General features: G+C 40.0%; 1 protein-coding gene across 4 annotated transcripts in view; it reads right to left on the bottom strand.

Annotated features, from left to right (window-relative positions):
- LOC148898199 (receptor-type tyrosine-protein phosphatase eta-like) overlaps positions 1-12,900 on the bottom strand; it is a 43,639-nt gene that overhangs the window by 1,016 nt on the left and 29,723 nt on the right. For 2 of the 4 annotated variants that reach the window (XM_088997269.1, XM_088997272.1), the window contains 14 exons: positions 12,054-12,323; positions 11,698-11,964; positions 9,808-10,083; positions 9,587-9,736; positions 9,255-9,459; positions 7,019-7,318; positions 6,892-6,936; positions 6,616-6,703; positions 5,347-5,437; positions 4,755-4,831; positions 4,487-4,621; positions 1,450-1,566; positions 838-998; positions 66-201 (listed from right to left, as the gene is read on the bottom strand). In XM_088997269.1, coding sequence (XP_088853395.1) covers positions 66-201; positions 838-998; positions 1,450-1,566; positions 4,487-4,621; positions 4,755-4,831; positions 5,347-5,437; positions 6,616-6,703; positions 6,892-6,936; positions 7,019-7,318; positions 9,255-9,459; positions 9,587-9,736; positions 9,808-10,083; positions 11,698-11,964; positions 12,054-12,323 — 2,318 coding nt within the window. The remainder of the gene's footprint in view (positions 1-65; positions 202-837; positions 999-1,449; positions 1,567-4,486; positions 4,622-4,754; positions 4,832-5,346; positions 5,438-6,615; positions 6,704-6,891; positions 6,937-7,018; positions 7,319-9,254; positions 9,460-9,586; positions 9,737-9,807; positions 10,084-11,697; positions 11,965-12,053; positions 12,324-12,900) is intronic. The other 2 variants (XM_088997270.1, XM_088997271.1) reach the window with 2 other exon arrangements.

Raw genomic sequence — 12,900 nt, 5'->3', positions numbered from 1 at the left:
ATGTTAACCACATTGACCATGGCTGACGATTACACAAAGAATTCTGAATGTAGTGTTGTCAGTACCTCAGTTTGTACCATGAGTGGGCGGTGCATGCGCAAGTCATGGACGATGCCATACACATCCACCACATTTTCCCTTTCAATTTGGAAGATGAGGTGATCAATGGCGATGAAGGTGCCAGTCCGCCCCACCCCAGCACTGAAAGGTAGACACAATGAGAAGTGCACTTTTATACAGCATGGAAGAGGTGAACACGTTAATGTGCCTCAACATTGGTTCTGACGCCAAGCAAGCCTTGGATAGAATTTGGTCAGACGTTATTTACTCAGCTCAGTATGGTTAGTTCTATTGCCTTCCAGAAAATAAATGAAAACGGCAACAGTGTTTCGTATGTTTCTCTCAATTCTGAGGCTCAGAGTGAAATCAAATCGATGCACGAAGCTCCCTGGCACAATTGCGTCCCCTCTTTGTCCTATCGCATCTCATTACATTCTATAGTGTCCCTAACCTTTGGCCAGTGAGTGTTTTACTTTGATTCAGAAGCAATCTGGCCAGCCACATCATTTTATTCGGCCTGCGAAAGCAAATCAAACTTGTGAAATTCCATGATGCTTGCTAAAGTCTGAACCAAAATGTCAAATCTTGACTTTGACACCTGTGACCTATAACATGCACAAAAAACAAACAAACAAAAATCATGGTAAGTTTATAATCTGATGGATTGAGATGAATCTTCATTTGAGCGGAATAGACTTGGTTATATGCAGTGTGCCAGTGAATCCCCCAAGAATAAGACCATTCTAAAAGTGTCCCTGAGTGCTTATTGTAACAAACCTGCAATGGACCACAGCAGGGGAGTTGGTGGAATATTGGTCCATGTGTTCTCTAACCAGGTGCCTGAAGCTAATTAGAAGCTCAGTGGTTTCCGGCACGCCATGGTCGGGCCAGGCTGTGAAATGGAATTGGCGAACTGAACGAGTTTCTGCTGTTTTCACCTATGGGAATACATTGGTGAGCATTAACAGGTATTCCAGGTAACTTCAATTTACAATCTCAAGAACCAACGTTTGAGCATTTTGCTACTGCAAATTTCCCCATTGTGGGACAAATAAAGGTATTCTGATTCTGATTATTCTCAGACAGATAGATCATGTTGCCGAATATTGCACATCCTGCACAGGAATTTACTATTCGCACAAGGACAGTTATGATTGTTCGCTGAAATTATTTACTTCTCTGTGTCAAAAATGTAACACAGTGATCAAACTTCACTTCTGGGACAAGAGTGAGGAGCGACCACAATTTGATTGAATCTCACCTGTCCATCCATATATTTCTACATGGAGCACACTCACTATAACATATTGTTGAAAATTCCGATTTACATCGTACAATTACCATTCAGCAAGGCAAATAATATGACAATTGCTTATGGGATTCCCTTACATTTTTAATTTCAAAATCTCTAATGATCCAGTCATCAAGTGGTATCTCTGAAGTTGTTGTTAAACGGATGTATTCAAAGTGCTTGGTGCTTGAATGCCAGTACTGCTCACATTTGATCTGTAAAGAGATAACAGTGGATTCCCTACATCAAAAACATATTTTATCATTTTAGATAGATGAAAAGGTTTCTTCAGCCGTCATCTGTACTTCTTTGAAGGTTGGGCGGAGCCAACCTTAGAGCAGGGACCTATCATAGCAGAGGTCTGGCACTGCCACCCCTGGACAGGAAGGATATATATATAGGGGCAGAGCTACCAGCAAAATTTTAGTTCGCTGATGAAGCCTCTTGGATGAGAAGCAAAATGTCCGACACCTTCAAAGAAGGACAGATGACGACTGAAGAAACCTTTTCATCGATGGACCACCCCTGTATGACTGAGAGCTTACACAGACGTATCATTTTAGATAAAACACAAGTTTATGTTACATCACTGTTTGTCATACCATATCTTGTTTAATCAAGTCAAGTCAACTTTATTGTAGTACTGTTATCTGGTATTTATTTATGTATTTGTTTGTTTTAATTTTGCTTTGTCTTTTCTGTATTCCATCTGAAACCAGATTCTGTCTGACTGCATTTCCAATGAAAAAAAATACAAACGACAACAGAATGAGTATATATTATACAAAACTTAAAGGCATATAGAGCTAAAATATTGCCTGAGTCGGCAGCCAAAGAAAAAGGAGGAAAAAAAAGTATACACGCTACATTGATGAGAAGGTTTCTTCAGCCGTCATCTGTACAAAAGTGAAGGTTTCGGACGTTTCGCCTCCTATCCAAGAGGCTTCGTCAGCGAACTAAAGTCTGACTGGTCGTATCAGCCCCATTTATATATCCCTAATGTCCAGACCTGGTGGCGCCGGACACAGCTATGATAGGTCCCTACTCTCAGGTTGGGGGGGCGCGGGACCCCCCCCTTGTGGCCCCACTGATTGTTCCTACATTCCTGACTAACGATTGGCCTATTACACCCACTCCCCCCGGTATCACCTCATCAGCATAACGACCCTCATCAGCATTGCGAAAGTTGCCTAACCTGTTTTGCCTGAGCAGGCTATTGTATGAACGATCCAAATTGAACCTCACACCACCAGACCGGTTTAATGAAGGATTTTGTTGTTTTATAAGAATCGCCTCTTTCACCCCCCTTTCAAACCATCTATGTTCTTTTGCTAAGATTTTAACCTCATTGTCGTCAAATGAGTGGTTGCTAGCTTTTAGGTGCAAATGTACTGCCGATTGAGGCCCACTAGTATTATCCCTGCGATGTTGATAAAGTCTTTTTTTGAGAATTTGTTGAGTCTCCCCAATGTACTGCTCTTTACAATTTTCATTCTTACAATGTATGGAATAAACTACATTACTTTGTTTTTCATTTGGTAGCCTATCTTTTGGATGCACTAATTTTTGCCTTATCGTGTTTATCGGTTTGAAATAAGTAGGAATTTTATGTTGCCAAAGGACTCTTTGTAAATTTTCAGAAACTCCTGCAATGTACGGTACTGCTACTCCTCTCCTTTTAGAATCTTGAGAATTATTGGTTTCGTTCGCTATTCTTTCTTTCTGACATTTGTTGAATGACCACTGAGGGTACCCACAGTTAGTGAGTGCTCTCCTGATATGTTTTGACTCCTTTTCTCTACCTTCAGTGCTAGTTGGTATTAGTTTAGCCCTATGCTGGAGGGTTCTGATAACTCCTAGTTTATGTTGTAAAGGGTGGTTAGAGTCAAAAAGTAAGTATTGGTCAGTGTGCGTAGCCTTCCTAAAGACTTCTGTTTTTAGCGCTCTGTCCTCTTTTAAAGGGTCCCGAAACCAATAATTCTCAAGATTCTAAAAGGAGAGGAGTAGCAGTACCGTACATTGCAGGAGTTTCTGAAAAATTACAAAGAGTCCTTTGGCAACATAAAATTCCTACTTATTTCAAACCGATAAACACGTTAAGGCAAAAATTAGTGCATCCAAAAGATAGGCTACCAAATGAAAAACAAAGTAATGTAGTTTATTCCATACATTGTAAGAATGAAAATTGTAAAGAGCAATACATTGGGGAGACTCAACAAATTCTCAAAAAAAGACTTTATCAACATCGCAGGGATAATACTAGTGGGCCTCAATCGGCAGTACATTTGCACCTAAAAGCTAGCAACCACTCATTTGACGACAATGAGGTTAAAATCTTAGCGAAAGAACATAGATGGTTTGAAAGGGGGGTGAAAGAGGCGATTCTTATAAAACAACAAAATCCTTCATTAAACCGGTCTGGTGGTGTGAGGTTCAATTTGGATCGTTCATACAATAGCCTGCTCAGGCAAAACAGGTTAGGCAACTTTCGCAATGCTGATGAGGGTCGTTATGCTGATGAGGTGATACCGGGGGGAGTGGGTGTAATAGGCCAATCGTTAGTCAGGAATGTAGGAACAATCAGTGGGGCCACAAGGGGGGGGTCCCGCGCCCCCCCAACCTGAGAGTAGGGACCTATCATAGCTGTGTCCGGCGCCACCAGGTCTGGACATTAGGGATATATAAATGGGGCTGATACGACCAGTCAGACTTTAGTTCGCTGACGAAGCCTCTTGGATAGGAGGCGAAACGTCCGAAACCTTCACTTTTGTACAGATGACGGCTGAAGAAACCTTCTCATCGATGGACCACTCCTGTACGACTGAGAGCTTACACAGACGTACACGCTACATTGCATTTTGTAACGCAAGTACAGCCTGGTGCAGTCGCAGAGCAACAAAATACAACTAAGGATGAGGGAGAAGAAAGAAAAACAGCACCTTCTGAGACAAACCTCTTTGCAAACAGCCCTGTCGATAATCATACTTTTTTTTTAAATAATATGCAATTCAATCACATGCCATCGGAACATAACATTTAAATCGTACAGAGAAGATGGCAGAAAATGAGACCAAGTTATTGACAACGTCTCTATTTATCGAGGACAGTTTTGTGTGCAGTGTGTGTGATACTCACTCTGCCTTGCTCATTACAGCGTGTAAGCATGACCAGGGTGTACACATTCTTTTCCCATATCATCCTCCAAAAATCCTTGACAGTGCTGGCCAAAGGACCCTGAGCTGCAATAAATTCCTTTTTGGAGTTGTAACCCTGCCAAAAGAAACAGCAGTCCGCGCACGGAGATCAACTAAGTTGAGATTTCCACTAGACTCACAGGAAACGATCTGAATGAAGGGTGTGGAATATTGAGGGAAGGACTAAGGCAGGAGGAGTCAGGACGTACCGGCATGTAGTTAGCATTGATGTAGTCATCGTATGGACTTCCATGAATGATCGAGAGTTTCACTCTAGAAGAATCATCTAGGAGGTGTGACAAGTTGGAGCATTAAACAAGGGAATTACAATGACAACGGGTGTGCTTATGTATTTATTTTTTTGGGGGAGACATTTTTCATGATTGTCGTTCACCAAGCAGAACACTTTGTGAAGTGCAGTCTTAAAATAGCACAACATCCATATTAGAGCGTTATCAAAAGTATTTCTCTTGCAATATTTCTAGTCCTGACTGACGATATGAAAATTACTCATTTAACACTCTTTAGATCATTTGCCGAAATACTGTATGATGGGCACATATGTGTATGTAGCCATCATATGTGGGTACAGATACATATGGGGTACAACATGTACCTACTTTTAACTGAAAGAGAACTATTCATTGTGGATAATTTTATGGGGTACAGTATTTCTTTTTTGTAGCATATGGCAGAGGCATGGGTGGATTTGCTGATTCTATGTACAAATACAAGGAATACTGTCTCATGGACAGAAAAGGAGTATTGTCCAGTTGGATCTGCAGCATGTAGGCGACTTACAGGGAAGTACGTTGTTGTAGCGATTCTTGGCCTTGTTTTCTTGAATCAGGGCACATGCTTTGGACTGTGATGTACCAACCAGCTTTAGGTCCTTTCAAGAAAGTAAAACCATAACCCAATTTGAGTATGCATATTGTAGGAAATGTTGACATTTAAATGTATAAATTAAAAAAATAATAATAATAAAATCCATCTCTCGCTCTCTTATGAGTTTGCCACCCGACAACAAGAATAGTCAATCAAATGTGGTACAACGCGTGACTGAACTGTCATTATTATTGTCCATTATTGACGTTCAGGTGCCAGTATACTTAGGGCTCTATTTCTGTGAGCAAGGCACGTGCGCTTGGGTGTAGAAAGTGCCGTATCTTCATTTTCGTGCAGGCGAAAGCTTCATTGAGCGTGTTTGGAATTGTCAGCTGGCCTTGTGTCATGCTGAAAAGTGGCCTCAAAGTGCCTGCTTCAGAGCAGTGATATGTGATTTACAACATGCGTGAGTGGAGATCTTCTTGTAGCTTCCTTTAAATATACTCTGTGAACGTCAATCTCCTGAATGGACACCAACTCTCTTGTAATGTCACCCGCCTTTTTACCCAAAGTCACATCCTTCCAAGCCACTTCGTTTCCCAACATCTATTCGTACCACAAGTGTTTTCTAGCGCACATTCTCATGTACCAGTGCTCTCGGCCCTCTCGTGACACTTGTGCTCCCCAATCTTTACGGTCGCAGGCTGATGAGGCTCAGGCCCCTCATGCCGGCTCCTCGGTAGATGCAGCGTTCTGTGAGTTTGGGTTCAATGCATGCTATACCCCATTATTTAGATGAGACTTTGCACGAGACCCATGTTCTGCATGAAAACAGGGGCATGCAACATCTTCATGAAAAAAAGAAGGAATTGGACAGGGTTGGTCTTAGAAAACGCAGAGTCAACATCACTGTTTCCAATGGGTTGTCAGGCAATATAATCGTTTCTGTTATGTTTTTATCTGATTGTACATTTAAAAAATCTAACATCACAAGGGAAAAAAAGAGGTGTTTGCAACTTGCCAATATCAATAAGCCATGCTACCATCGTAGCAGCCTTGGCTAGCGGCAGCTTGCAAGTGGGGAGTGAAGTGAATAAACGTGGACATTTTGTTAGCAGCTTGAAAACTGCAAACTCCACCTTGACGCCAAGCATGACAAATGGATTTTTTTTTACCAATTGAAAATGAACTTTGAGCATTAAATTCACTGAACATGGTCAATATGTGCAACAAACGTTTCACCTCAAACTCTTCTGCAAAGCCACAATTAGAGTCCGCTTTCTGCTTTTTGTAGTGAGCGTCGTAGTCCTCCACACTGACTGCGGCACTTCTGCTTGGAGGACAAAAGGTCAGGACTGAGAAGGTTTTGAGAGGGAAAATGATTCCTTTCACCTTCATTATGAAGGTTCACACTTACATTTTGGCTCTAAGAAGAAAAAGAACACTTGCCGACAGTTACGGAAGACAATGATGAATTGAAATGTACATACATATTATAAGTGAAATGAACGTCTTTACCTCAGGGAATGAATCTGGATGTCGGAGGATTCTTTTTTGGATAACCTACATGGTATATACAAAGAGTTGAAATCCTTGCCCTATACACACACCTATAACTTGACATGATTTCATGAATGGGACAAACCTTTTCCAGTAAACAACAAAGCCAATAAGAATGATGAAAAGAATGCTGAAAATCCCCAATGTTGCTCCGATAGCAACGGTGATGACAACTATGACATTGACAAATATAATGGCAAAACTTGAAAGAAAAAGAAGATGAACACATGATATAGACATATCACATTGAAGGTGCGCCATACCAGGGTCCTGTGGGAGTTTTATCGTTGGATAGAATTCTGTAATTGAGGCTTTGGATGCGTATGACCCAATCTTGATAAGGTTGTCTTCCAGAGTTACTCTAGTGAACAACACAATGGCATATCTGCAGGATGAAAGAAATGAAAGCAAAACAACTATTGCAATTATGTGACATAATAAACATTGCATAAAGTCGACAGTGCAAGTCATACTTTCTGTAGGTCCAAAATACGATGACCTGTTTGAATTCAGTGTTTTGATTCACATCTTAACTATTCCATCCTTTTAATATTTTTTTGTTACTGTATTAGTAATGCAAAGTTGTCATTGTTTTTAATTTTTTCTTAGTTCCTGTTTAGGCCCTTGAGTATTGGGTCTACATAGTAGCCTAGCCCAGTTTAAGACGCCTGCAGATTAGTCTATCTCCACCATAACATCCACCAAGAAGTCTCTTGGATACAGTATCTACACTTATTCAAATTTCTATTCCCTCTCGTTCACTCAGATCCTCTTCCTCCCTCCGCTTCTGTGTGCCCGCCACCCCCCCCCCCACCCCGCCCATCTCACCACGATGGCGGAAAGAGCTTTCAGCTGCTCTGCCCCAAAACTCTGGAACTCACTTCCTCCCAACATTCGTAACATCGATTCTCTTCCCACCTTCAAATTCTTTCTCAAAACCCACCTATTTAAAATTGCATTTTCTGTGTAGCTCTATCTCTTGTTTCTATTTATAATTGTATTTTATTTATTGTATTGTATGTGTAATTGTATTTTATTTATTGTTGTATCTATGTTTGTCTGTGACTGTAAAGTGTCCTTGAGAGCTTTGAAAGGCGCTTGAAATAAAATGTATTATTATTATTATTATTATTATTATTATTATTATTATTATTATTATTATTATTATTATTATTATTATTATTATTGGCGACTTAGCCCTCATCTAGGCTAGGCCATTTGTTTATTAAATATTTGAAGGAGGCCTTTATTTGCAGAATTTCTTATGAATCCAATACTAATGCTGATCCCTTATTTGGGGAATTGCTACGTCCGTTTTAAAAAACGGGGATGCAATATGTACCTCTTCAGATGAGCAGTTTCTATTCATATGCGCACTGTGATATTTCTATTCAAGTTTGCGACTGTTGTATGTCCCTTTAAAAAAAAAATAATAAAAAAAAACAAGACCTCAGGCTTAGTACGCTGCCTGGGGATACTGTAGCCAAACAAAAGAGCCATTAAAAATCCACCGTACGGGTTGGTGGAAAATGGCTGGAGTCAGTGAATAGTATCGATAGTGGCTAGTTACCATCCTTTTTTTTTATTATTGAGAGAAATAGAGCATCTAAGGGCAGACTTGATTGGGCTGGAATTGATAATTTAGGCAGAAGTCGCTATCCATGAAAAATATAATTACTGAGCAATATCTATTGTGATATCTGAAAGGTATGTTAAAAATACCTTGGTGATCTTTTTATATCCGCATAGAGCAAAATATTCAGAACCCTGTTACACAACAGTTCCACCCCGCTGCAAACTGTCATTATCGCTTTAATAAACACAGCTGAATAATCCACAATGTCAAGAAAAACTGACAATATTATCTTAGTCAAGATACATTTTCAATGCAAATGTCATTTTGGATGCATGCATTGTCGAGTCAATACAGTTACATATGTCAAATATACTTTTTATACTTTAATATATTTTTATACTTTGCACTTTGTATGTACAGTTGTTTTTATGAAACCTTTTTTGTGCAGTTGTAAATTTCAGTCTCCTGGCATTTTCTTTTGTGCGTAGAATATCGATGAGAAGGTTTCTTCAGCCGTCATCTGTACAAATGTGAAGGTTTCGAAACCTGGACCACTCCTGTACGATTGAGAGCTTACACAGACGTAGTGCGTAGAATACTTATATCTTTTGACCTCCCTCCACCGCTTTCAAGTTTGCTACTGTAGACTGCAAATTTCACGGTTGTGGAACTATTATAGGCTTTCTGATTCTGATTGCCAAATATTTTTTTCTACTTCATTTACATGAGGTTTTTAAAGTCTTACTGGTATCTTCGATTGCCACGAAGGGCTCCATTGCTGTACCCCTTCCATTGTGAACCATCTCCAATCTCGACAGACAACGTGTTCTCCTGACTGCGTGATTGACCATTTCTCTCCTTGACGGTTGCCAGATATACCGGAGACTGGTTGTCAATCCACTGTTGATATGTTTTCCCCAAGTACTTACTCATGTTAACCGTGTCAGATTCTGAAGGTACAAGCATGAAAGACCGATTAAAATGTTAATAGTCTTACAATGTAAAACACTATCAATTCAAGGGAGGAGAATAAAATGACCATCCTGTGAAAATAGGAAACAAGGAAATTATACAAACCTTGTATATTTTCGGTCACCAGCACGCCAAAATCAGTGATTGGCCCCTTGCTGTCATCTATCAGGCTAAAATTGATCTGAATGGTGAAACTATTGTGTAGATTCTCGATCACACGAGCCAGTGACTTGTAGTTTTCTGGAATTGGTGGATCTGCCAAAACATGACAGTCAGAATATTCATTGTAGCTTCAACAAGAAAGCCAAACAGAAAACATCTCCAACCTGTGATGCCAGTCCTGCAGTGGAGATGTACTGGAGTAGCAAGTTGCCCACAGCTCATTGTCTCCATCATGATGTTGTATGAAGTGTAATGACTTAGATTGGAAAGAGTCTGACGACAGCTTTGGTTGCAGGTTCTTGGCCCAGTCATTATTTTCGTATTATTCATCGTGATGCAAAAATCATGAAATTGGCCCTTTGGCTTAGTCCAGGTAAGAACAATTTCTGCCTTTGGATTGTCCGGACCTTCACATGTTGCATTGCTCACCGGGTTTGCATCTGGAGTAGACATGTTAGACAAACATTATTTTGACAAATACGGTTTATCTAAGAATTTATAGCTTTTACAGTGTGTAAAGTTCATACATTTTGAATGTCTGTTTATTACCCTTTCAAGTAATGCCCCATTTATAAGGTACATATTTGCATAACCTGTGCCCACTTGGAATGCACCCCCCACCCCCGTCCCTCAACAAAACATATTATTCTCCATCAATTCATTGTCTGAAGCTCTTATTATCCTCATGAGGGTCACGGATGTGCTGGAGCCAATTATAGCCCTCTGCGGGCAGCTGGTTGTGTACACCTTCAACTTGTTGCAAGCCAGTTGCAGGGCACACAGGACAAACAAACATTTGTGCTGACAATTACACTTTGAGACAATTTAGATTGTCTGAATCTTTTTCGGAATGTAGGACAAAAAGTGGAATACATGAAGTGAAAATAATAAATTTACTTCAATCATCCAAACCATGCGAATGATAAGAGTTAACAATAACAACAGAATATCATTATTACATACTGTAAATATTATCCCAAACACAAAGCTCCCATAATTTAATTGTGTTAAGTTCAAACAGTTTACTTATTATTTAATGTACAACATATTCTTTTCTTACAGACAGTAGCGTTTTTAGGTGTTCAATTACCTTACATGTCTCGGTGTGTACATCCGCCTTCGTCAGAATGTCACGGATGTTGTTGTGATGCGCCTTTTTCAGCGTATGTTACTATCTGATGTAACATCACAACAACATCCGTGACACCGACGAAGGCGGATGTACACGCCGAAACATGTAAGGTATTTGAACACCTAAAAACGCTACTGTGTGTAAAATAATCTGTTCTAAATTAAATACTTCCATAATTTTGTTTTGTTTATTTGCAGCATATTTTTATGAATGGCTTCTTTCTTTTTCAAGATAGGATATGCAGTATATGACATCTCTTTGTGTCACGTTTCGGTTTGCGACCAACGAGTGGCACTGTAGGGCCCTGCCTGCAGCTGCACAGCTGTGGGTTGTTTGAATCAGTGGCAGTTCAAAGGACTCCCGGCACGACCATTCAGTGTCGGGTCATTGTTTGTTTCACCCTGTCACCCAGGTTTGTTTTGTCTTTGTCATGTTTTACTTAAAGTTTTTATTTGCTACTTTGGACCTTTTTGTTCTCATGACTTTGTGGTTTGACATTTTGTTCCTGCCGACTTTATTTATTACAATTTGTCAAATACACCCTGCTCCTCCCTCCTGCCTGCTCTTTTGGGGTCCACCACCACCACCACCACCTTGCAAATCTTGACACTTTCCAACTACTCCCCTCAGACAGGCGCTACCAATCCATGCGCATCAAATCCAGCAGAAATTTAAACAGCTTCTTCTCCCAAGCCATTAACTCTACAAACAGTAACCCGAATATAACTGTAAAGTGCCTCTTTACAATTTTTTATGATGATACTTGTGCAGCGTCTTCTACCAGAGACAAATTCACTGTGTGTTCTACATACTTGGCAATAAAGATGATTCTGATTCTGATTAAATCATGACTCGGACATTTACTAAATACAATAAGATAAGTGCACACCTGCGCATTATGTGTAAGATGTTTTGACCATACCTGTGCAGCTGGAAATCCTTCTTGGCGCACCCTGAGTTCCATCCTGTGTCTCAGTGATGACAGAAAAGTTATACCTACTGCCAGGGATCAGGTTTTTGACAGTATGAATTGTTTGGTCTGTCACAGCACTGCCATTGAAAGACCAGTCTGCGCTCTCCCACGTCAATACGTAAAGATAGCTTTCCTTGTACTCATCAGGTTGAAACCACATGACTGTGATGTTTTCTTCCTCTGGAGAAGTGTTGAGAGACTTCACGTGCAACGGTTCTGAGGGAATTGCAGAGATGTAGGAGTTATCGCTGCGATCAGGCACATGTGTGTATACAAAGGTTTAAAAAACAATTTAAAAAGCTTACTTGTGGTTACCAAATAGGCATGTATCACATCACTCTTAAAACCCAAGACCCCAATTGTTGCAATAGAAATGTTGTAGGAGGTCCCAGAGAGCAAGCGCTCAAAAGTATGACGAATGTTGGTGGTATTGATGTGTTCACTTTCCTCAGGTGGTGCAACTCTAAGCTGGTAGAAGAATGATGTGCCATTCCTCTGCGGAGCATGTGTCCACCTTGCTTCTATTGAGGTTGTGGACTTGGAGATGATTTCAATAGGCCCAGGTGCGTTTGGAACTTTGGGAGTTAGTAAATAAAACGGGTTAACTTAACAAGCAATGAGATGTTATTTCATGCAAAAACCAAGAAAATGAATGCCATTAGCTAATTTTAAGCAATAGTGTTGCAGTAACCAAATGGGGATGAACGTAGTTACAATAATACAAAAAAAAAATATTCTGTCTATTGTAAATTGCAATCACAAAAAATATTGCATTGCATTGCTGAGACCAAGTAATACTTTGTCTCACAAATAAAAGACATGTGACTTTGAGTTCAATTGTCTGTCAATGTTCCTGAGTAAGAATGGAAGACACGAAAATTGATTCCATTGTTGAGATTGTGTGATTGTCAGTTAAAAACTTTTTCAAATCATATTTGATGAAGTTACCCGATGTGTCATGAGAGAAATAGTGGCGGCTGGTCTCATGCAGATGGAGATGGGGTTTATTTGCTAACTACAAAGACTATATTTCCTTCCCCTCGGTACAGTTTTATTTAGGTAACTGGTTGGATGTGTCACTGTTTCACTGGATCGGTCATCACTCAAAATTGAACTCTTAAAGGCAAACTTTATTTTAGCAAACTTATTGAG

Source organism: Hippocampus bargibanti, linkage group LG05, assembly GCF_051943395.1.
Source record: "Hippocampus bargibanti isolate YZ-2025 linkage group LG05, ASM5194339v1, whole genome shotgun sequence".
Taxonomy (NCBI): Eukaryota; Metazoa; Chordata; class Actinopteri; order Syngnathiformes; family Syngnathidae; genus Hippocampus; species Hippocampus bargibanti.
Note: the sequence above shows the minus strand (reverse complement) of the source record. Positions and strands in the feature narration are given on the sequence as shown.